Source organism: Syngnathus floridae, unplaced genomic scaffold (assembly GCF_059516105.1).
Source record: "Syngnathus floridae isolate MCC-2025c unplaced genomic scaffold, RoL_Sflo_1.0 HiC_scaffold_32, whole genome shotgun sequence".
Lineage (NCBI taxonomy): Eukaryota > Metazoa > Chordata > Actinopteri > Syngnathiformes > Syngnathidae > Syngnathus > Syngnathus floridae.
In genome coordinates this window covers 477,307-501,541 of record NW_028284061.1, presented here as the reverse complement: position 1 = coordinate 501,541, position 24,235 = coordinate 477,307, and the positions used below count along the sequence as shown (strand labels likewise).

General features: G+C 46.0%; 2 protein-coding genes and 1 long non-coding RNA gene across 3 annotated transcripts; all 3 read right to left on the bottom strand.

The window, feature by feature from the left end:
* Positions 1 to 3,864: 3,864 nt before the first annotated feature.
* LOC148378632 (janus kinase and microtubule-interacting protein 3-like) lies at positions 3,865 to 8,310 on the bottom strand. The gene is made up of 6 exons (XM_088367757.1): positions 8,066 to 8,310; positions 7,877 to 7,953; positions 7,233 to 7,409; positions 4,651 to 4,893; positions 4,288 to 4,504; positions 3,865 to 4,029 (listed from the first exon to the last, which is right to left on the bottom strand). The coding sequence occupies exons 3-6, from the start codon at positions 7,356 to 7,358 to the stop codon at positions 4,022 to 4,024; spliced, it is 594 nt and encodes a 197-aa protein (XP_088223883.1). The 5' UTR covers positions 7,359 to 7,409; positions 7,877 to 7,953; positions 8,066 to 8,310; the 3' UTR covers positions 3,865 to 4,021.
* Positions 8,311 to 19,836: 11,526 nt separating this feature from the next.
* Positions 19,837 to 22,049, bottom strand: LOC148378631 (janus kinase and microtubule-interacting protein 3-like). Its single transcript, XM_088367761.1, has 8 exons — positions 21,973 to 22,049; positions 21,788 to 21,886; positions 21,477 to 21,710; positions 21,291 to 21,356; positions 21,161 to 21,229; positions 20,717 to 21,084; positions 20,512 to 20,637; positions 19,837 to 20,142 (listed from the first exon to the last, which is right to left on the bottom strand). The coding sequence occupies exons 2-6, from the start codon at positions 21,875 to 21,877 to the stop codon at positions 20,857 to 20,859; spliced, it is 687 nt and encodes a 228-aa protein (XP_088223887.1). The 5' UTR covers positions 21,878 to 21,886; positions 21,973 to 22,049; the 3' UTR covers positions 19,837 to 20,142; positions 20,512 to 20,637; positions 20,717 to 20,856.
* Positions 22,050 to 22,483: 434 nt separating this feature from the next.
* LOC148378630 (uncharacterized) lies at positions 22,484 to 23,078 on the bottom strand. Its single transcript, XR_015855743.1, has 3 exons — positions 22,953 to 23,078; positions 22,712 to 22,816; positions 22,484 to 22,567 (listed from the first exon to the last, which is right to left on the bottom strand). It is a non-coding gene; the product is annotated as an uncharacterized LOC148378630 (long non-coding RNA).
* Between the last annotated feature and the right edge of the window lie 1,157 nt (positions 23,079 to 24,235).

The window sequence follows — 24,235 nt, the reverse complement described above, 5'->3', positions numbered from 1 at the left end:
GGCTGGCTTTTTCGCCGTCCGTGGCGGGGCAGTCCCGCTGCGGTAGCGCCTCGTACAACATGGCCTCCAGCTCCAGGATCCTCTGGGCCGCAATCCTCGTCCATCAGTGGTCCGGCGGGAGATTTGAGGGCGGCTTACCTTATGAGCCTGGTCCATGGAACACTTCCTGAAGTCCAACTCTTCATCCAGGTAGCCCTTCTGCTTGCAGAACATATCCTAGCACAGCTCAAGGTCAGAATTGTTGGGGCACATTGCCGGAGTTCCCCTTGGCTGATGTCGCGTGTCTGTCTACCTTCTCACTTTCAATGTCCAACATCTTCTGTTGAAGTGCTGACTTGGTCACTTTGATGTATTCTAACCACTGAGGAAAGGCTGCTGTCACATAAGCAGAATGCGAGAGCGTGCGTGGACGTGCGCGTTACCTTCTCGGCTAGGGTGAGAAGGGTCCTGGCGTGAATCACGACCACCTGCTCCTCGTTGGTGAGATTCTGCAAGAGCCCAAAGGCACAGCGTCAACAAGCTTCTTTCAGCGCAAAGCCTTCCAAAAGTCACATTTGAGCCGCCGAGTCTCGTGGAGTGCGAACATAAGGAGTTCGACATACACTTACGGCGTTATAGCCCAGGATGTCCAGCTTCTTCATCAGATCACTGATGACGATGTCCGGGGGAAAGGCGCAAGGAGCAATGTAAGGTGTTCTGGGACCTCGGGTTAAGGTTAGGGTTGCGAGGGACGCCTTACGTACGCTCACGCCCTCGGCCTCGCAGTAGATCTGCAAAGGGCTGAGGCCGTCTGGGAAACGGACTTGCAGAAACTTCAAGACGGGGGAGCGCCACTCCCTCTCCTGAAAGGCAGAGGCATGCATCCGTCCGTCCGTCCGTCCGTCCGTCACATCTCTGGCCTCAACACGCTTGTGCGAGTCTTCCCACCTCCAGCTCCAGGATGCGGAACTCAAGCAGTTCGTTTTGATCTCGGATATCCTGGATGTGCTCTTTCAGACGCGCTTCTTCCGCCTCCATCCGCCTGACCTGAAAAGACAGTCAGACCTCATCTGCGGGGCTTCCCGACAGGTGTGACGCCAAGCGACTCCGCCCAGCGCCTTTCTTTCCGTCACCTTTTCGGCCAACTGCTGATTGCTCTGACGCAGCAGCTGCTTCTCCTCCACCCACTTGACATTCTAGAAGAGACAAACGCGTGGACAGCTTTGGAATGTTGTGTCATTTTCATCCACAAATTCTTTGGTTGACTGGAAAATGACATTTGCTTTTCTCCGCATTTTCCCAGCCACGTTCGGGGGGGGGGGGGGGGGGGGGGTTGGTCCAGTAATGCCAGACGGATGAGTGACTGAAGAATGTAGCTATTTTGTCTGAGAAAAAGGTGTGCTCATTGATGAGCTTACCTGTCCTTGTTGCTTCAGCGCTGACTCCAGATCTGCTACTCTGCTTTGATAGTGACCCATTTCTACCATCAGCTTTTCTCTGGTCTGAAAGGAGGAGGAGGGAGGCTCCTCCTCCTCCTTTCAGACCAGAGAACACCCGAGGCTGGGTGAGAACGGGGAGGCTGCGACCCGGCCGGGGGTTGCAGGAAGGGGCGCCACCTTGATCTCCTTCTCGGCGTCGTAGTCCCCTTTCGCTGGTCTGGGCTAGCAGAGCGTAGGCTCGTTGCAGCGCTTGATATTCTTGCGTCAGCTGGCGGTAGCGAAGCTCCGCCTCTTCATGCACACACCAATGCAACACAGCACTAGTACCAGAATCAGTCAGACCGGCGACAAAGCACCCGCGACGCAAAGACGAGTCCGATTCCAGGCTGAAGAGGAATGTTTGGTGCCAATACGCTGGCAGAAATGGCGGGCTACCTCTTCGGGTTCCGTGTCGGGGGTTCTGTCGGTGTGAAAAGACAAGGACGATCCGTCCGAGTCCACCAACACGTCTTCGTCGTAGCCGTAAAATGTTTCGATGACCTGCGGGCGCGGAAGCAAACATCTCTCTGAACAAACTGAAGCGACACCTCACGATGAATCGACGAGAGGAACGATAGCGAGAAAAAGGCCATTTCATCTTGCGCAACACCAAGCAGCCGCAAACAAACAGACTCACCTTGCAGGACCTCACGCTTTGTTCCTCCTCAGAGATTCTCGACGTCGGTATCGTAGCAGCAAATCTCTCTCCTGTCGACACAAATAATCCGCCTTTGAGATTCTTTGGATGCAAAGGGAACGAACGGCTCCGGCGCAGAAACAAACGCAACTCACAATGACATTTCTGACATGAGCTCCTGTCTCCAGAGCCTGAAAAACACGTCACCGGCGATGATTGGAGGGACGCTCGTCTTTTCCAAAAGTGACAACTACAGGGTGTGTCAGGGTTTTCCAGATTATCTTTATCGTATCATTGTGTTGCTTTGACTTTGACTGCGACCTGTAATAAATAATATTATTTATCCCTTATTTATCCCTATCGCTTATCCCTTCCTACACAAAGTCGTAAAACACCCCTTGCTATGTTTTGACTAGAGGTCAAGGGCTTCCTCTATTCAATCCACTCTTACACCCACCCTGTTTCTCTTAATTAAAATGCTCGTGCAGGAGCCGAGAGTCAGACTTCATTCGTACAACGGATGGACTCTCCACCTGCAGGTGTCCAAAAGAACTTACTTGTCTCCCGTGTGGTTCTTGCAAAATAAGTTGGAGCGAGCGCAACTCTAACAGGGTGCATTTTGCCACTAGCTGCCTACGGACAATGACGTCGCGCTCGCGGCTCATGGTTGACGGGCTGAGCAGCCGGGCAAGTCCGTCGTTTTCAGCGCACAGCGAGTGGCAAAGGCGCTGACAAAACGGGAGCTTTGAGCTGCTGAAAACGGCAAAACAAGTCTAAAGCGTGTTCAAACGCGTGCGCACAATGCTCCTGCTTGAAAGGTCGGAATTTAAGGGGCCAATTTTTTGGATGGTGGCCGCCGGCCAAGCTTTGGACGGAAAAGGTTTCCTGGCGACAGCGAGCGAGCGCGGCGCTGCCGTACGTGCACCGAGTCGCCTGCCTGAAGACCTTGGACAAGTCGTCGATGATGTGCCGCTGCTCCACAACTTGAAGGAACTCCATTTCACCGTCCTGCTGGCCGCAACCGCGGTCCAGGTCATTGAGCGAACTAGGCCTTCTCTGTGGAACACAAATGCAGTGGACTCTGTTGGCACGCCGCCGTTGTCCGCGTCGACTTACCAAGCTTGCCATCTCCTCGTTCTCCTGGGTGACAAAGCGCACTTTGTTTTCAAGGCGACACAGCACCAGCGAGAGTTCTTCATTCTTCCTGCTCAGGCGTTTGTTTTTGTACAGGAGTGGCAGAAACTGGCTTTCTGTTTCTCTCAGTCGCTTTAGCTGCAAGCATGAAGTGCGGGATGTGAAAGACGCACAACACGCGGGCCAGAACGTATCCATTCCTTTTGCATCGGTTTGAACGGAATCGTGGCTTTGGCTCCCAATAAAAGACATCTACCAGGCAACCGACTCGCCGCGCCGCTCAACTAATAAGCAAGCGCAATGGGTGCCTCGCTGGATGGCGCGCATCAAACGTAGCGCAAACCTTCAAGCGTGCCGTCAATAAATTACCAGTTCATTGCGCTCTTCAGAAAGCAGGGCGTTTCGATCCTCCAGTTTCCTGATGACTGCGCTGAGCTCAGCGATTTTCAGATGAAACCGTCGCGTGTCCCGATCCTCCTGAGACTGAAAACGCCCCGCAACACACACACACAAGCACTCGTTCAAAGTTCAAAACTGTTTTTGTGCTACCTTCCTCCAGCAACGAACTAAGTCATGCGTACTGCAAGTGTGTGATGAGGTGGCTTACGCAATGAAGAGGATTGCTAGTAGCGGCGTTGACCCCACTTCCAGGGTAGTTTAGGCCCGCCCTTTGGGAATCCCTCAGGGCAGCGATCTGCTGCTCGGCAGCCTGAGTCTGCAGCTGAAGGCGGTGGACGTGGCCGGCCCCAGGGCTTCATCCAAAACACTAACCGCTCTGTCTTTCAGCTTGATCTCATCCGTCTGGATGTACAAACGGGGAGCGCTCAGGCAGGCGGGCAAACTCATTTGCCAGAATTGTGACAAAAACAAAGAGAGCAACCGGCCAATTTTTTTCTGGAATCGACTAGAACACCTTTGCTGTGACAAAAGCGAAGCGAGCAACCGGACATTTTCTTCTTGTGAAATAGAATAGAATAGAATGCCTTAGGTGTCATTGCACTGCAGGTATACAACGAAATTGGGAACATAGCCACGCACCGCGCATCTGATCAGTCCTACCAGTCGGCGGATCTCCCTCTCGCAGTCTCTCTTGGTTCGGCTCAGCTCCTCCCGATGCTGGTGATGAGCCGATCGGAGCTCGGCCGCTCGGGACTGCCAGGCCTGCTGGGCCGCTGCCAGGGCTTCTTCCGCGCTCCTGGTGGAGGCGACACCGCTCGGTCTCCCGACACCGCCGCGTCTCCTCCACCTCCGCCAGCAAAGCGCCCCCCCTCCTCACCTGAGCAGACATTGCGCCACACCGGGCCGTTGAGACCGCAACGGAGCGCCGCGACGCTTACTGGGGACAAGCTACACAATACGGTAGCGGCCGCATCGAAGCCCGACGTGGCGTGCGGATAGTCAGACACGGATAGAGCGGATCACCTTGTCCATGGAGCCGTCCCTCAGGCTGAGGACCAAGGCATTCAGTCGCTGGATCTCTCCATATTTGATTTTGATCACTCTCATCAGCTCCATTTCATGCTGCCGCAGTAATGTCTCCCTGGTAATGGCTAACTCTTTCTGCTTCTCCTCATGGAGTTTGCTTTTGAGTTCCGTCATGGCGGCGGTGGCACGGTGGTGCTCCGCCCGCAGGTCCTGACTTCTCTCTCTCTCCAGACAGCTGACCTGACATGACTTAGACTTAGACAAACTTTATTGTCATCTTGTCTGCACATGGTGCATACAAAACGAAATTCCGTTGCATACGTCTTACAACAAAGTAGTGATATTGCAGTTGAATAGAAGTAACATATCCTATGAAAATATATATATATACATATATACTATATATATATATATATATATATTAAAAATAAGTATAAAGTGCAGCAGTGATAATTATGCAATAGTGCAAGTAGGCAAAACAGTATTCAAGAGTGTGCAGAGGAATGCTAAACCATGTATTAAACTTCTATTTAAAGGGTTTATACAAGTTCAGTAAAGTTGGTAGTGCGAGATAGTGCAAGATAGAGGTCCGTAGTGTCATAAAGTACAGTTCTGTGAATGTGTGATGCAGAGTTCAGTTTAGAGCTCAACAGTTCTAGTGTTCAACAGTCTGATGACAGCAGGGAAAAAGCTGTTGCAGAACCTGGTGGACCTGCAGCGGATGCTGCAAACCTCTTCCCAGAGGGCAGCAGGGAGAACAGTCCATGGTGGGGGTGTGATGGGTCATTGATGATGTTACGGGCACGGGACATGCAGCGCTGAGATGAAATGTCCTGAATGGAGGGAAGAGGAGCCCCTATGATCCTCTCTGCTGTCCTCACCACTCTCCTCACGTTCTTCCAATCGGAGGCGGTGCAGCCTCCACACCACACAGAGAGACAGCTTGTCAGAATGCTCTCTATGGTGCTCCTGTAGAACGTCCTCATGATGGGTGGGGGCAGGTGGGCTCTCCTCATCCTCCGCAGGAAGTACAAGCGCTTCTGTGCCCTCTTGACCAGTGCCGTAGTGTTCATAGTCCAGGTGAGGTCTTCTGTGATGTGGACCCCCAGGAATTTGGTGGTGCTGACCACCTCCACAGCTGAGCTGTTGATGATCAGTGGAGCGTGGTGAGGCTGTTTTTTCCTGAAGTCGACGATGATCTCCTTCATCTTCTCCTCATTCAGGATCAGGCTGTTTTCTCTGCACCAGCCCACCAGCTGCTCCACCTCCTCTCTGTAGTCCAGGTCGTTGTTGTCTCTGATGAGCCCCACCACCGTTGTGTCGTCTGCTGACTTCACGATGTGATTGGTGGTGAACCTGAGGACGCAGTCGTGTGTCATCAGGGTGCACAGCAGGGGGCTCAGGACGCAGCCCTGAAGGGAGCCTGTGCTGAGGGTGATGACATCAGAGGTGTTCTGTCCGACCCGGACTGACTGAGGTCTGTTGGTGAGGAAGTCTAGCAGCCAGTTGCGAAGGGGGGTGTTGAAGCCCAGGTGTTCCAATTTTCCTACCAGATGCTGTGGGATGATGGTGTTAAACGCTGAGCTGAAGTCCAGGAACAGCCTCCGCACATGGGTGTTCTTCTCCTCCAGGTGAGCCAGGCTCAGGTGAAGAACGGAGGAGATGGCGTCCTGAGTGGAGCGGTTTTGCCGGTCGGCAAACTGGAACGGGTCAAATAATAGGGGGAGTCTGGAAACGATGTGACCTTTAAGCAGCCTTTCGAAGCACTTCATCATAACCGGAGTCAGTGCAACAGGCCGGTAATCATTAAATGAGGTGATTTGAGGTTTCTTCGGCACCGGAATGATGGAGGCAGTCTTAAAGCACGCCGGCACTGTGGCTTGGCCCAGCGAGGTGTTAAAAATGTCTGTGATGACCCCAGCCAGATGACTTGCACATTCCCTGAACACACGCCCAGGAATGTTGTCGGGGCCAGGGGCCTTACAGGGGTTGACTCTCCTCAGGGTCTTCAACACATCGGCGGAGTCAAGGCAGAGTACCTCCTCTTCCTGATGGGGGACAGTTTTAACTGCTGGAGTGCCGTTTAGTGCCTCGAACCTCCCAAAGAAGTTATTTAGACCATTTAGAAAGTCAGCATCAACTACACCCACCGGGGGGGGGGAGGGTGAGTTGTAGTCTGTAATCGCCCGTATGCCTTGCCACATACTCCTGATGTTTTTGACGTCGTGGAAACGATCCTGAAATTTTCGACTGCGGTCTCGCTTCGCTATCCTGATGGCACGGTTCAAGTTGGCTCTCGCTGTCCTCAGTGTCTCCTTGTCGCCAGACTTGAAGGCAGAGTTCCGCGCTCGTAGCGTTTGACGTACCTCCTCAGTCATCCAGGGTCGTTGGTTGCCCCGGGTGATGATATTCTTAGTGGTGCTGACGTCCTCGGTGCATTTGTTGATGTAGGCTGACACAGTCATGGCACACGCATGTCTAATCTACATCGGGAAAACTGGGAGGGAGGGAGGCAGGCAGGGAGGCAGGCAGGGAGGCAGGCAGGGAGGCAGGCAGTGTCTGTCTGTTGAGGTTTTCACCTTGTTCTTCTCCTGCTGAAGTTCTAACTGGACGTCCATCAGTTTGGTTCTCAGCTCGTCATTGGCGGCCTGAAGGGCGTCCGTTCGCTCCGCCTTGGCCCGCCCTGCCGGAGCTCGTTTGGACATCTCTTACTCGAGTCTCGCCCGGTCGTCAGTCAGAGATCACAACATTTGTACCTGGAGAGCACAAACGCAGCGCTGTTTTCCACTGGCTTCGAACTCAACTTCAATCGGTACCGTAACTTACAACATCATAAACATAGAACTAGCTTGACTTATTCATTGAATAAATGCATTTGGTTCTTCAAAACTGCATCACGCAACATAGCGTGACCGAGACGGCCGTTATCCACCTGCGTGAAGTTATTTGGTGAAATGAATGAGATGTTTAAGACACCATCGTTCTGTCTCTATGTAGATGAAGGTAAATAATCGATTGCTGAAGGTCCAAAGGTGTTGTGATAAACAAATAAACATATTAGTGATTAGTGACATATTTGTGATAAACATATTAGGCAGGATAATCACATATGTTAACGTGACTGCCCACACTGTATTTATTTATGGTTATTTGTTAAATCGAGTACTGTTAGACATGAAATAGGAAGTGTTTAACATAAATGGAAGACGAAAGGGGTACTCACCATTGTAGCTCCTGCTGGTCAATGATACGAGCCTCTTCTTGCAGTGGAAAACATACAGCCAACAAACACCGTGGAACCTAAAGGAATGAAATTAAACATTAACATTTAGCCTCAACCAACATTCACAGATACAACGCAACGCAAACTACACAAACGTAAATCTTTTTAAACACAATGAGTTGTACTTACCGTGTACGCTCTAGACGGTCCACTTGCAAGCGGAAAATAAAGATATTTCTGTTGATAATCGTCGTGTTTGTATCCGGTGTCTCGCTCAAGGCCATTGCGCCCACAGATTTGAATTTTGGCGAGAGTTCAGCCTATTGACGTCATTTCCGCGGTGTAATACCCGCATATCTGAAACGGCAAAGTTAAGAGTAGAGTTAAATAAAGTTTTTAGTCAACGCAATAATTTACAACCGTTGACCAGTCGAAATAATCGTCGAAATTTGGCGTCTGTGGCTGGAAGCAGACGCCGAGTTCGACATTCCTCCCAAACGCCACACTCCCTTGCTTTTCAGGGCTAAAAAAAAACAGTTGTAATTACCTTGTACGCTCTAGACGGTCAAGTTGCAAGCTGAAAACAAAAATATTTGCCTTGTTAGTCATCGTGTTACTAACAGCTGTGTCTTGTTTGCCAGAACTGCCGCTTTCCTACTTCCTGTTGCAAGCCACGCCCACGGATTATAATTTTGCCGTGAGTTCCGCCTATTGACGTCATGTCCGCGTCACATGATTGCGACGTAATATCTAAAACTGTTTGTGCGGTATTGTGTTGTTCTGTGCGGTATTGTGTTATTCTGTGCGGCGTCGTGTTGTTCTGTGCGGCGTCGTGTTGTTCAGTGCGACGTCGTGTTGTTCAGTGCGGCATGGTGTTGTTCAGTGCGGCATGGTGTTGTTCAGTGCGGCATGGTGTTGTTCAGTGCGGCATAATGTTGTTCAGTGCGGCATAATGTTGTTCAGTGCGGCATGGTGTTGTTCAGTGCGGCATGGTGTTGTTCAGTGCGGCATGGTGTTGTTCAGTGCGGCATAATGTTGTTCAGTGCGCCATAATGTTGTTCAGTGCGGCATGGTGTTGTTCAGTGCGGGATGGTGTTGTTCAGTGCAGGATGGTGTTGTTCAGTGCGGCATGGTGTTGTTCAATGCGGCATGGTGTTGTTCAGTGCGGGATGGTGTTGTTCAGTGCGGCATGGTGTTGTTCAGTGCGGCATGGTGTTGTTCAGTGCGGCATGGTGTTGTTCAGTGCAGGATGGTGTTGTTCAATGCGGGATCGTGTTGTTCAGTGCGGCATGGTGTTGTTCAGTGCGGCATGGTGTTGTTCAGTGCGGCATAATGTTGTTCAGTGCGGCATGGTGTTGTTCAGTGCGGCATGGTGTTGTTCAGTGCGGCATGGTGTTGTTCAGTGCGGCATGGTGTTCAGTGCGGCATAATGTTGTCCAGTGCGCCATAATGTTGTTCAGTGCGGCATGGTGTTGTTTAGTGCGGGATGGTGTTGTTCAGTGCAGGATGGTGTTGTTCAGTGCGGCATGGTGTTGTTCAATGCGGCATGGTGTTGTTCAGTGCGGGATGGTGTTGTTCAGTGCGGCATGGTGTTGTTCAGTGCGGCATGATGTTGTTCAGTGCGGCATGGTGTTGTTCAGTGCGGCATGGTGTTGTTCAGTGCGGCATGGTGTTGTTCAGTGCGGCATGGTGTTGTTCAGTGCGGAATGGTGTTGTTCAGTGCGGCATGGTGTTGTTCAGTGCAGGATGGTGTTCAATGCGGGATCGTGTTGTTCAGTGCGGGGTGGTGTTGTTCAGTGCAGGATGGTGTTGTTCAGTGCAGGATGGTGTTGTTCAGTGCGGCATGGTGTTGTTCAATGCAGGATCGTGTTGTTCAGTGCAGCATAATGTTGTTCAGTGCAGCATGGTGTTGTTCAGTGCGGCATGGTGTTGTTCAATGCGGCATGGTGTTGTTCAGTGCGGGATGGTGTTGTTCAGTGCGGCATGGTGTTTTTCAGTGCGGCATAATGTTGTTCAGTGCGGCATGGTGTTGTTCAGTGCGGCATGGTGTTGTTCAGTGCGACATAATGTTGTTCAGTGCGGCATAATGTTGTTCAGTGCGGCATGGTGTTGTTCAGTGCGGCATGGTGTTGTTCAGTGCGGCATAATGTTCAGTGCGGCATAATGTTGTTCAGTGCGGCATGGTGTTGTTCAGTGCGGGATGGTGTTGTTCAGTGCAGGATGGTGTTGTTCAGTGCGGCATGGTGTTCAGTGCGGGATGGTGTCTTTCAGTGCGGCATGGTGTCGTTCAGTGCGGCATGGTGTCTTTCAGTGCGGCATGGTGTCGTTCAGTGAGGCATGGTGTTGTTCAGTGCGGCATGGTGTTGTTTAGTGCGGCATGGTGTTGTTCAGTGCGGGATGGTGTTGTTCAGTGTGGCATGGTGTTCAGTGCGGGATGGTGTTGTTCAGTGCGGTATCGTGTTGTTCAGTGCGGTATCGTGTTTCTCAGTGCGGTATCGTGTTGTTCAGTGCAGTATCGTTGTGTTGTTCGTATTGTGTTTAACACTTAGCCTCTAACACTTAGCCTCTAGCATCTAGAAGGTAAATAAATAGGAAGGAAGGACTCACCGGTGACGTCTTCGCCCACGTCCAAGCGTTGTACTTTGTATTTTCATCCTTCTGACAGTGGAAAACATAGCCAACAAACACCGTGGAACCTAAACGAATGAAAGAAAACTATCATTTGGCCACAACCAACATTCACAGATACAACACAATGTGACGTGCGGGGTTGAGGTTAAAGGTTGAGTGAAGGGCCCTCGTTTTAAACTACTTTTTTGAAAAGGATTGGGAACAAGTAAGACGTATTTAATTTATTTAATGGGAAGTAGTAAGAGCTATTGAATTTAATCTATGTATTATATTCTATTGTATTGTATTCTGTTGTATTCTTTTGGATTGTATTCACACTAACCCCACTAAAACTTCAGCCCACAAAAACTCGCCTCTGGCGCCTAGCCTCTGGCACTTAGCCTCTAACACTTAGCCTTTAACACTTAGCCTTTAACACTTAGCCTTTAACACTTAGCCTAGAAGGTGAATAAATAGGGTTAAAGGTTGAGTGAAGGGACCTCGTTTTAAACTACTTTTTTGTAAAGGAGTGGGAACAAGTAAGACGTATTTAATTTATTTAATGGGAAGTAGTAAGACTTATTAAATTTATTTAATTTACTTTTCTTCCCAGGCAAAATTTGATGTGCTGCAATTCCAAATTTCCAAAGTGAATGAAGGAATGAAGTCCTTTAAATTATGATTTTGTATAAATACTAGGCATTAACACAAAATCGACGGCACAAAATGGGCAGACTTTACTTGTTTGAAAAGGACTGGTTACAAGACAGACTTTTTTAATTTATTTAATGGGAAGAAGACTTATTTAGTTTAATTGATCTATTTTTGTTCCCTGGCAAAATTCGATTTGCTGCAATTCCAAATTTCCAAAGTGAATGAAGGAAAGAAGTCGTTTAAATTATGATTTTGTTTAAATACTAGGCATAGACACAAAATCTACGGCACAAAATGGGCAGACTTTACTTGTTTGAAGAGGACTGGTTACAAGACAGACTTTTCTGATTTATTTAATGGGAAGAGGACTTATTTAGTTTATTTAATCTATTTTTGTTCCCTGGCAAAATTGGATTTGCTGAAATTGTATTTTGCCAAATCTCGATTTGAGACCTGATAGGAAGTATTAAACGCTTAGTTAAATCAATACAAGTTGGTAATAAGAGCGAGTAATGTTGGTTGAACCGATGAATGAAGGTTGAAAGCAATTTAAATTATGACTTTGTATAAATACTAGATATTAACAGAACATCTACTGCGCAAAATGGGCAGAGTTTACTTGTTTGAGAAGGAGTGGCTTATTCAAAACTAAGATTTATGTAATCTGTTTGTTCCCAGGCAAAATTGGATGTGATGCAATTCCAAATTTCACCACATGATGGTGCCCAATTTTGACTTCATAGGACATATTAAACACTTAGCTTGTTATTATGTTCAAGGTAATCAGATTTGTTTATCATTCTAATGGCCTCTTCAAAACTATTCTGGATTACTACTTTGGATCTATTCTACATTACTTGGCAACAACATACTCTGTAACAGATTAGGCAGTATAATCACATATGTTAACTTGAGAGTGCCCACACTCAATCTACTTATCGTGATGTGTTAAATCAATTACTGTTAGACATTATTTGTCTGATAATCTACCAAATCTTTGAATTGAAGAATTTGTGATTTAATTAATAGCTTGTTCAGGGTAATCAGACTTGTATATAATTCTAATGGCCTTCTTTTGAAAACTATTCTGAATTACAACTTTGGATCTTATATTACTTTGCAACAATCTACTCCGTGACAGATTAGGCAGTATAATCACATATGTTAACTTCAGTGCCCACACTGTATTTATTTATGGTTATTTGTTAAATCAAGTACTGTTAGACATGAAATAGGAAGTGTTTAACATAAATGTTATGGCTACTCACCATTGTAGCTCGCTCCTGGTCAATGATACGAGCCTCTTCTTGCAGTGGAAAACTTGCAGCCAACAAACACCGTGGAACCTAAAGGAATGAAATTAAACATTAACATTTCGCCTCGACCAATTTTCACACGTACAACGCAACGCGGCTACACTTCTGCTATTACAAACGTAAATCTCCTTAAACACAATGAGTGTTACTTACCGTGTACGCTCTAGACGGTCCAGTTGCAAGCAGAAAATAAAGATATTTCTGTTGATAATCGTCGCTGCTCAGTGGCTCACGGCCATCGCGCCAACAGATTTGAATTTTGGCGGAGGTTCGGGCAATTACGTCATATCCGCGGCATTTGACTGCGACGTAATACCCGCTTATCTGAAACGGCAGTTAAAAGTAGAGTTACATCAAGTTTTCTTGGAACCTAAACGAATGAAAGAAAACTATCATTTGGCCACAACCAACATTCACAGATACAACACAACGTGCGGGGTTGAGGTTAAAGATTGAGTGAAGGGCCCTCGTTTTAAACTACTGTTTTGAAAAGGAGTGGGAACAAGTAAGACGTATTTAATTTATTTAATGGGAAGTAGTAAGACTTATTAAATTTATTTAATCTACTTTTCTTCCCAGGCAAAATTTGATGTGCTGCAATTCCAAATTTCCAAAGTGAATGAAGGAATGAAGTCCTTTAAATTATGATTTTGTATAAATACTAGGCATTAACACAAAATCGACGGCACAAAATGGGCAGACTTTACTTGTTTGAAAAGGACTGGTTACAAGACAGACTTTTTTAATTTATTTAATGGGAAGAAGACTTATTTAGTTTAATTGATCTATTTTTGTTCCCTGCCAAAATTCGATTTGCTGCAATTCCAAATTTCCAAAGTGAATGAAGGAAAGAAGTCGTTTAAATTATGATTTTGTTTAAATACTAGGCATAGACACAAAATCTACGGCACAAAATGGGCAGACTTTACTTGTTTGAAGAGGACTGGTTACAAGACAGACTTTTCTGATTTATTTAATGGGAAGAGGACTTATTTAGTTTATTTAATCTATTTTTGTTCCCTGGCAAAATTGGATTTGCTGAAATTGTATTTTGCCAAATCTCGATTTGAGACCTGATAGGAAGTATTAAACGCTTAGTTAAATCAATACAAGTTGGTAATAAGAGCGAGTAATGTTGGTTGAACCGATGAATGAAGGTTGAAAGCAATTTAAATTATGACTTTGTATAAATACTAGATATTAACAGAACATCTACTGCGCAAAATGGGCAGAGTTTACTTGTTTGAGAAGGAGTGGCTTATTCAAAACTAAGATTTATGTAATCTGTTTGTTCCCAGGCAAAATTGGATGTGATGCAATTCCAAATTTCACCACATGATGGTGCCCAATTTTGACTTCATAGGACATATTAAACACTTAGCTTGTTATTATGTTCAAGGTAATCAGATTTGTTTATCATTCTAATGGCCTCTTCAAAACTATTCTGGATTACTACTTTGGATCTATTCTACATTACTTGGCAACAACATACTCTGTAACAGATTAGGCAGTATAATCACATATGTTAACTTGAGAGTGCCCACACTCAATCTACTTATCGTGATGTGTTAAATCAATTACTGTTAGACATTATTTGTCTGATAATCTACCAAATCTTTGAATTGAAGAATTTGTGATTTAATTAATAGCTTGTTCAGGGTAATCAGACTTGTATATAATTCTAATGGCCTTCTTTTGAAAACTATTCTGAATTACAACTTTGGATCTTATATTACTTTGCAACAATCTACTCCGTGACAGATTAGGCAGTATAATCACATATGTTAACTTCAGTGCCCACACTGTATTTATTTATGGTTATTTGTTAAATCAAGTACTGTTAGACATGAAATAGGAAGTGTTTAACATAAATGTTATGGCTACTCACCATTGTAGCTCGCTCCTGGTCAATGATACGAGCCTCTTCTTGCAGTGGAAAACTTGCAGCCAACAAACACCGTGGAACCTAAAGGAATGAAATTAAACATTAACATTTCGCCTCGACCAATTTTCACACGTACAACGCAACGCGGCTACACTTCTGCTATTACAAACGTAAATCTCCTTAAACACAATGAGTGTTACTTACCGTGTACGCTCTAGACGGTCCAGTTGCAAGCAGAAAATAAAGATATTTCTGTTGATAATCGTCGCTGCTCAGTGGCTCACGGCCATCGCGCCAACAGATTTGAATTTTGGCGGAGGTTCGGGCAATTACGTCATATCCGCGGCATTTGACTGCGACGTAATACCCGCTTATCTGAAACGGCAGTTAAAAGTAGAGTTACATCAAGTTTTCTTGGAACCTAAACGAATGAAAGAAAACTATCATTTGGCCACAACCAACATTCACAGATACAACACAACGTGCGGGGTTGAGGTTAAAGATTGAGTGAAGGGCCCTCGTTTTAAACTACTGTTTTGAAAAGGAGTGGGAACAAGTAAGACGTATTTAATTTATTTAATGGGAAGTAGTAAGACTTATTAAATTTATTTAATCTACTTTTCTTCCCAGGCAAAATTTGATGTGCTGCAATTCCAAATTTCCAAAGTGAATGAAGGAATGAAGTCCTTTAAATTATGATTTTGTATAAATACTAGGCATTAACACAAAATCGACGGCACAAAATGGGCAGACTTTACTTGTTTGAAAAGGACTGGTTACAAGACAGACTTTTTTAATTTATTTAATGGGAAGAAGACTTATTTAGTTTAATTGATCTATTTTTGTTCCCTGCCAAAATTCGATTTGCTGCAATTCCAAATTTCCAAAGTGAATGAAGGAAAGAAGTCGTTTAAATTATGATTTTGTTTAAATACTAGGCATAGACACAAAATCTACGGCACAAAATGGGCAGACTTTACTTGTTTGAAGAGGACTGGTTACAAGACAGACTTTTCTGATTTATTTAATGGGAAGAGGACTTATTTAGTTTATTTAATCTATTTTTGTTCCCTGGCAAAATTGGATTTGCTGAAATTGTATTTTGCCAAATCTCGATTTGAGACCTGATAGGAAGTATTAAACGCTTAGTTAAATCAATACAAGTTGGTAATAAGAGCGAGTAATGTTGGTTGAACCGATGAATGAAGGTTGAAAGCAATTTAAATTATGACTTTGTATAAATACTAGATATTAACAGAACATCTACTGCGCAAAATGGGCAGAGTTTACTTGTTTGAGAAGGAGTGGCTTATTCAAAACTAAGATTTATGTAATCTGTTTGTTCCCAGGCAAAATTGGATGTGATGCAATTCCAAATTTCACCACATGATGGTGCCCAATTTTGACTTCATAGGACATATTAAACACTTAGCTTGTTATTATGTTCAAGGTAATCAGATTTGTTTATCATTCTAATGGCCTCTTCAAAACTATTCTGGATTACTACTTTGGATCTATTCTACATTACTTGGCAACAACATACTCTGTAACAGATTAGGCAGTATAATCACATATGTTAACTTGAGAGTGCCCACACTCAATCTACTTATCGTGATGTGTTAAATCAATTACTGTTAGACATTATTTGTCTGATAATCTACCAAATCTTTGAATTGAAGAATTTGTGATTTAATTAATAGCTTGTTCAGGGTAATCAGACTTGTATATAATTCTAATGGCCTTCTTTTGAAAACTATTCTGAATTACAACTTTGGATCTTATATTACTTTGCAACAATCTACTCCGTGACAGATTAGGCAGTATAATCACATATGTTAACTTCAGTGCCCACACTGTATTTATTTATGGTTATTTGTTAAATCAAGTACTGTTAGACATGAAATAGGAAGTGTTTAACATAAATGTTATGGCTACTCACCATTGTAGCTCGCTCCTGGTCAATGATACGAGCCTCTTCTTGCAGTGGAAAACTTGCAGCCAACAAACACCGTGGAACCTAAAGGAATGAAATTAAACATTAACATTTCGCCTCGACCAATTTTCACACGTACAACGCAACGCGGCTACACTTCTGCTATTACAAACGTAAATCTCCTTAAACACAATGAGTGTTACTTACCGTGTACGCTCTAGACGGTCCAGTTGCAAGCAGAAAATAAAGATATTTCTGTTGATAATCGTCGCTGCTCAGTGGCTCACGGCCATCGCGCCAACAGATTTGAATTTTGGCGGAGGTTCGGGCAATTACGTCATATCCGCGGCATTTGACTGCGATGTAATACCCGCTTATCTGAAACGGCAGTTAAAAGTAGAGTTACATCAAGTTTTCTTGGAACCTAAACGAATGAAAGAAAACTATCATTTGGCCACAACCAACATTCACAGATACAACACAACGTGCGGGGTTGAGGTTAAAGATTGAGTGAAGGGCCCTCGTTTTAAACTACTGTTTTGAAAAGGAGTGGGAACAAGTAAGACGTATTTAATTTATTTAATGGGAAGTAGTAAGACTTATTAAATTTATTTAATCTACTTTTCTTCCCAGGCAAAATTTGATGTGCTGCAATTCCAAATTTCCAAAGTGAATGAAGGAATGAAGTCCTTTAAATTATGATTTTGTATAAATACTAGGCATTAACACAAAATCGACGGCACAAAATGGGCAGACTTTACTTGTTTGAAAAGGACTGGTTACAAGACAGACTTTTTTAATTTATTTAATGGGAAGAAGACTTATTTAGTTTAATTGATCTATTTTTGTTCCCTGGCAAAATTCGATTTGCTGCAATTCCAAATTTCCAAAGTGAATGAAGGAAAGAAGTCGTTTAAATTATGATTTTGTTTAAATACTAGGCATAGACACAAAATCTACGGCACAAAATGGGCAGACTTTACTTGTTTGAAGAGGACTGGTTACAAGACAGACTTTTCTGATTTATTTAATGGGAAGAGGACTTATTTAGTTTATTTAATCTATTTTTGTTCCCTGGCAAAATTGGATTTGCTGAAATTGTATTTTGCCAAATCTCGATTTGAGACCTGATAGGAAGTATTAAACGCTTAGTTAAATCAATACAAGTTGGTAATAAGAGCGAGTAATGTTGGTTGAACCGATGAATGAAGGTTGAAAGCAATTTAAATTATGACTTTGTATAAATACTAGATATTAACAGAACATCTACTGCGCAAAATGGGCAGAGTTTACTTGTTTGAGAAGGAGTGGCTTATTCAAAACTAAGATTTATGTAATCTGTTTGTTCCCAGGCAAAATTGGATGTGATGCAATTCCAAATTTCACCACATGATGGTGCCCAATTTTGACTTCATAGGACATATTAAACACTTAGCTTGTTATTATGTTCAAGGTAATCAGATTTGTTTATCATTCTAATGGCCTCTTCAAAACTATTCTGGATTACTACTTTGGATCTATTCTACATTACTTGGCAACAACATACTCTGTAACAGATTAGGCAGTATAATCACATATGTTAACTTGAGAGTGCCCACACTCAATCTACTTATCGTGATGTGTTAAATCAATTACTGTTAGACATTATTTGTCTGATAATCTACCAAATCTTTGAATTGAAGAATTTGTGATTTAATTAATAGCTTGTTCAGGGTAATCAGACTTGTATATAATTCTAATGGCCTTCTTTTGAAAACTATTCTGAATTACAACTTTGGATCTTATATTACTTTGCAACAATCTACTCGGTGACAGATTAGGCAGTATAATCACATATGTTAACTTCAGTGCCCACACTGTATTTATTTATGGTTATTTGTTAAATCAAGTACTGTTAGACATGAAATAGGAAGTGTTTAACATAAATGTTATGGCTACTCACCATTGTAGCTCGCTCCTGGTCAATGATATGAGCCTCTTCTTGCAGTGGAAAACTTGCAGCCAACAAACACCGTGGAACCTAAAGGAATGAAATTAAACATTAACATTTCGCCCGGACCAACATTCACACGTACAACGCAACGCGGCTACACTTCTGCTATTACAAACGTAAATCTCCTTAAACACAACGAGTGTTACTTACCGTGTACGCTCTAGGCAAAATTGGATGTGATGCAATTCCAAATCTATCTGAAACGGCAGTTAAAAGTAGAGTTACATCAAGTTTTCTTTTTTAATCAACACAATCATTTACAACCGTTGACCAGAAAGAATCGTCGAAATTCGACGTCCCCCACAAACGCCACGCTCACTCGCTTTTCAGGGCAACAAAAGTACTTCTTTTTAAAAACGATGAGTTGTACTTACCGTGTACGCTCTGGACGGTCCAGTTGCAAGCAGAAAATAAAAATATTTCTCTTGTTAGTCGTATGTTACCATCCGCTGTGTCTTTGTCAACATCGCCGCCATTTTCCTACTTCCTGCTGCGAGCCACGCCCACGGATTTAAATTTGGGCGGAAGCTCTTTCCATTGGCGTCGTTTTCGCGTATAGCAAATCCGATTGGTTGGGAAGGGGGCACGGTTATGCAGCCGAGGAGTCCTGTGATCGGTGGGATGTAAAGTAGGCGTCGACGTCACGTCCGCGTCACGTGACCACGACGTGGCAGACGTCAAATAGCAACCGCTGTTTTGTTTAGTAGACTTACAGTTGTTATGCATTGACATAATGGCGCACACACCAAATAGATTTAAATAAATTAAATAATTCTTCTGCCCACTCTCTTTTAAACAAGTTAACTCTCCCCGCGGATTTGAATTCCGGCGAAAGTTACGCCCATCGACGTCACGTATGTCACGTGACCACGACGTGGCAGATGTCATATAGCAACCGCTGTTTTGTTTAGTAGATTTACAGTTGTTATGCATTGGCATAATGGTGTGCACTCAAAATAGATTTAAATAAATTAAATATTTCTTCTGCCTACTCCCTTTTAAACAAGTTAACTCTGCCCACGTCCATTGACGTCTTGTCTGCGTCACGTGACCACGACGTAGCGACGTCATATAGTAACCGCTCTTTTGACCAGTAGACTTAGTTATTATGCGTTGACATAATGGCGCACTGGTTAGCATGGCCACCTCTTAAGCATGATGATGCGGGTTCGACGCCTGATCAATGTTAGCATGGAGTGAGCTGAAGTGCATGGCGCTGAAGATTTGAATCTTTGAAATGCGCTGAGGTCTGACATATCAGGCAGAATGGTTTGCCATCACGTTCAACAAAAAATAGAAACTTTCCCACTCTGATTAAAACGTCCTGTGTTCATCTACGTATTTTCGTTTTGCTGTGCATCTTTTCCCTGCCATTTCGAGAGCCCAATTGACACTCATAGTTTAAAGAAATGTGTTTGCCCATCCTACTTTGTGGAATTTCACCACATGCGCTTTTGACCAAAATACCAAATTGAACTCAAGTGAAGCCAACACGCACAACCCCCCCCCCCCCCCCCCCACACACACACACACACACAAATGTTGATATGAACATAAAAGAGCCGCATGCGGTTCGGGAGTTGCGGCTTGGCCAAACCTGTACTATACAACTTTATTTGTATAAAATTTTCACAACAGCTGTCACACAAACAAAGCGGGAAAAACCGAAGACGTGCGTGTTCCGCCCACGCTGGATTTATTTGCACCTTTGAAAAGACACCGTATTGCCGCAGATGTGGCAAAGAGTACTTTTGGGCATCTGAGACGGAAGGATGTCCAAAGCATCACGTCACCTGCTCTGGTAGGCATGGTGGTGGGACGTTGAGGTCAACCGCTTTGGGGTTGGCTGACTCTTTGATCGCAGGATGCCACACACTTGAAGACAGAAGCAGAAAAGCAGAGCTAAATGCAAAATGTACTCACCGGTGACTCCAATTTTTTTCCCCCCTGAAGAAACAGCTGGACGGGTGGCCCCGGCTGGCCAGTGGGACTCTTGTTATTCTGACCCTTTTTAGTGCGCGTTTGGGGCAACAACCGTTTTTTGTGGCGCTCTCTTCTGGTTCAAAAGTGCCCTGCATGTGAATTTGCTTTTCCTGCCTTCTGATTGGATGAGCGCCGGTGTGACGCGGTGCCTCTGTCACCGTGGCGGGGGGTATACGTTGGCATCGGAGCGTCTGCCAACGTCTGAGACCGGCTGGCAGTGTATCGGAGGTGTCGAGTGCGGTGCCGCTGGAGCTCACTCACCAGCTGGTGTTAGGGCCACAGAATGAAGGCCAAGGAGAAGAATAGAAAGAGAAACAGAAACTTCTCCTCCAATTGTTTGATTTGTCTCTTCTGAGCTTCGATGAATTCTTTCAGCTCTTTGTTCCTCTAGGACGGACAAATGGAAAGTGGCATTCAAAAGCCAGTAAGCGTGCAAGTAAGTGCCGGGCTGGCTTTGGGCCCTTACCTGTTGCGCGCTGTGCAGCAGATCCATTCTCTCTTGGAGGATGCAAGCGTCGCGCTCCCTCAACTCGCACATCAGGGCTCGCTTCCATTGGTCCACGGCGCTCCTAAGCTCTTCTCTCTGATCCGCCGTCAGCACGTCATTCACGCCAGCGTGGCTGGCTTTTTCGCCGTCCGTGGCGGGGCAGTCCCGCTGCGGTAGCGCCTCGTACAACATGGCCTCCAGCTCCAGGATCCTCTGGGCCGCAATCCTTGTCCATCAGTGGTCCGGCGGGAGATTTGAGGGCGGCTTACCTTATGAGCCTGGTCCATGGAACACTTCCTGAAGTCCAACTCTTCATCCAGGTAGCCCTTCTGCTTGCAGAACATATCCTAGCACAGCTCAAGGTCAGAATTGTTGGGGCACATTGCCGGAGTTCCCCTTGGCTGATGTCGCGTGTCTGTCTACCTTCTCACTTTCAATGTCCAACATCTTCTGTTGAAGTGCTGACTTGGTCACTTTGATGTATTCTAACCACTGAGGAAAGGCTGCTGTCACATAAGCAGAATGCGAGAGCGTGCGTGGACGTGCGCGTTACCTTCTCGGCTAGGGTGAGAAGGGTCCTGGCGTGAATCACGACCACCTGCTCCTCGTTGGTGAGATTCTGCAAGAGCCCAAAGGCACAGCGTCAACAAGCTTCTTTCAGCGCAAAGCCTTCCAAAAGTCACATTTGAGCCGCCGAGTCTCGTGGAGTGCGAACATAAGGAGTTCGACATACACTTACGGCGTTATAGCCCAGGATGTCCAGCTTCTTCATCAGATCACTGATGACGATGTCCGGGGGAAAGGCGCAAGGAGCAATGTAAGGTGTTCTGGGACCTCGGGTTAAGGTTAGGGTTGCGAGGGACGCGTTACGTACGCTCACGCCCTCGGCCTCGCAGTAGATCTGCAAAGGGCTGAGGCCGTCTGGGAAACGGACTTGCAGAAACTTCAAGACGGGGGAGCGCCACTCCCTCTCCTGAAAGGCAGAGGCATGCATCCGTCCGTCCGTCCGTCACATCTCTGGCCTCAACACGCTTGTGCGAGTCTTCCCACCTCCAGCTCCAGGATGCGGAACTCAAGCAGTTCGTTTTGGTCTCGGATATCCTGGATGTGCTCTTTCAGACGCGCTTCTTCCGCCTCCATCCGCCTGACCTGAAAAGACAGTCAGACCTCATCTGCGGGGCTTCCCGACAGGTGTGACGCCAAGCGACTCCGCCCAGCGCCTTTCTTTCCGTCACCTTTTCGGCCAACTGCTGATTGCTCTGACGCAGCAGCTGCTTCTCCTCCACCCACTTGACATTCTAGAAGAGACAAACGCGTGGACAGCTTTGGAATGTTGTGTCATTTTCATCCACAAATTCTTTGGTTGACTGGAAAATGACATTTGCTTTTCTCCGCATTTTCCCAGCCACGTTCGGGAGGGGGGGGGGGGGGGGTTGGTCCAGTAATGCCAGACGGATGAGTGACTGAAGAATGTAGCTATTTTGTCTGAGAAAAAGGTGTGCTCATTGATGAGCTTACCTGTCCTTGTTGCTTCAGCGCTGACTCCAGATCTGCTACTCTGCTTTGATAGTGACCCATTTCTACCATCAGCTTTTCTCTGGTCTGAAAGGAGGAGGAGGGAGGCTCCTCCTCCTCCTTTCAGACCAGAGAACACCCGAGGCTGGGTGAGAACGGGGAGGCTGCGACCCGGCCGGGGGTTGCGGGAAGGGGCGCCACCTTGATCTCCTTCTCGGCGTCGTAGTCCCCTTTCGCTGGTCTGGGCTAGCAGAGCGTAGGCTCGTTGCAGCGCTTGATATTCTTGCGTCAGCTGGCGGTAGCGAAGCTCCGCCTCTTCATGCACACACCAATGCAACACAGCACTAGTACCAGAATCAGTCAGACCGGCGACAAAGCACCCGCGACGCAAAGACGAGTCCGATTCCAGGCTGAAGAGGAATGTTTGGTGCCAATACGCTGGCAGAAATGGCGGGCTACCTCTTCGGGTTCCGTGTCGGGGGTTCTGTCGGTGTGAAAAGACAAGGACGATCCGTCCGAGTCCACCAACACGTCTTCGTCGTAGCCGTAAAATGTTTCGATGACCTGCGGGCGCGGAAGCAAACATCTCTCTGAACAAACTGAAGCGACACCTCACGATGAATCGACGAGAGGAACGATAGCGAGAAAAAGGCCATTTCATCTTGCGCAACACCAAGCAGCCGCAAACAAACAGACTCACCTTGCAGGACCTCACGCTTTGTTCCTCCTCAGAGATTCTCGACGTCGGTATCGTAGCAGCAAATCTCTCTCCTGTCGACACAAATAATCCGCCTTTGAGATTCTTTGGATGCAAAGGGAACGAACGGCTCCGGCGCAGAAACAAACGCGACTCACAATGACATTTCTGACATGAGCTCCTGTCTCCAGAGCCTGAAAAACACGTCACCGGCGATGATTGGAGGGACGCTCGTCTTTTCCAAAAGTGACAACTACAGGGTGTGTCAGGGTTTTCCAGATTATCTTTATCGTATCATTGTGTTGCTTTGACTTTGACTGCGACCTGTAATAAATAATATTATTTATCCCTTATTTATCCCTATCGCTTATCCCTTCCTACACAAAGTCGTAAAACACCCCTTGCTATGTTTTGACTAGAGGTCAAGGGCTTCCTCTATTCAATCCACTCTTACACCCACCCTGTTTCTCTTAATTAAAATGCTCGTGCAGGAGCCGAGAGTCAGACTTCATTCGTACAACGGATGGACTCTCCACCTGCAGGTGTCCAAAAGAACTTACTTGTCTCCCGTGTGGTTCTTGCAAAATAAGTTGGAGCGAGCGCAACTCTAACAGGGTGCATTTTGCCACTAGCTGCCTACGGACAATGACGTCGCGCTCGCGGCTCATGGTTGACGGGCTGAGCAGCCGGGCAAGTCCGTCGTTTTCAGCGCACAGCGAGTGGCAAAGGCGCTGACAAAACGGGAGCTTTGAGCTGCTGAAAACGGCAAAACAAGTCTAAAGCGTGTTCAAACGCGTGCGCACAATGCTCCTGCTTGAAAGGTCGGAATTTAAGGGGCCAATTTTTTGGATGGCGGCCGCCGGCCAAGCTTTGGACGGAAAAGGTTTCCTGGCGACAGCGAGCGAGCGCGGCGCTGCCGTACGTGCACCGAGTCGCCTGCCTGAAGACCTTGGACAAGTCGTCGATGATGTGCCGCTGCTCCACAACTTGAAGGAACTCCATTTCACCGTCCTGCTGGCCGCAACCGCGGTCCAGGTCATTGAGCGAACTAGGCCTTCTCTGTGGAACACAAATGCAGTGGACTCTGTTGGCACGCCGCCGTTGTCCGCGTCGACTTACCAAGCTTGCCATCTCCTCGTTCTCCTGGGTGACAAAGCGCACTTTGTTTTCAAGGCGACACAGCACCAGCGAGAGTTCTTCATTCTTCCTGCTCAGGCGTTTGTTTTTGTACAGGAGTGGCAGAAACTGGCTTTCTGTTTCTCTCAGTCGCTTTAGCTGCAAGCATG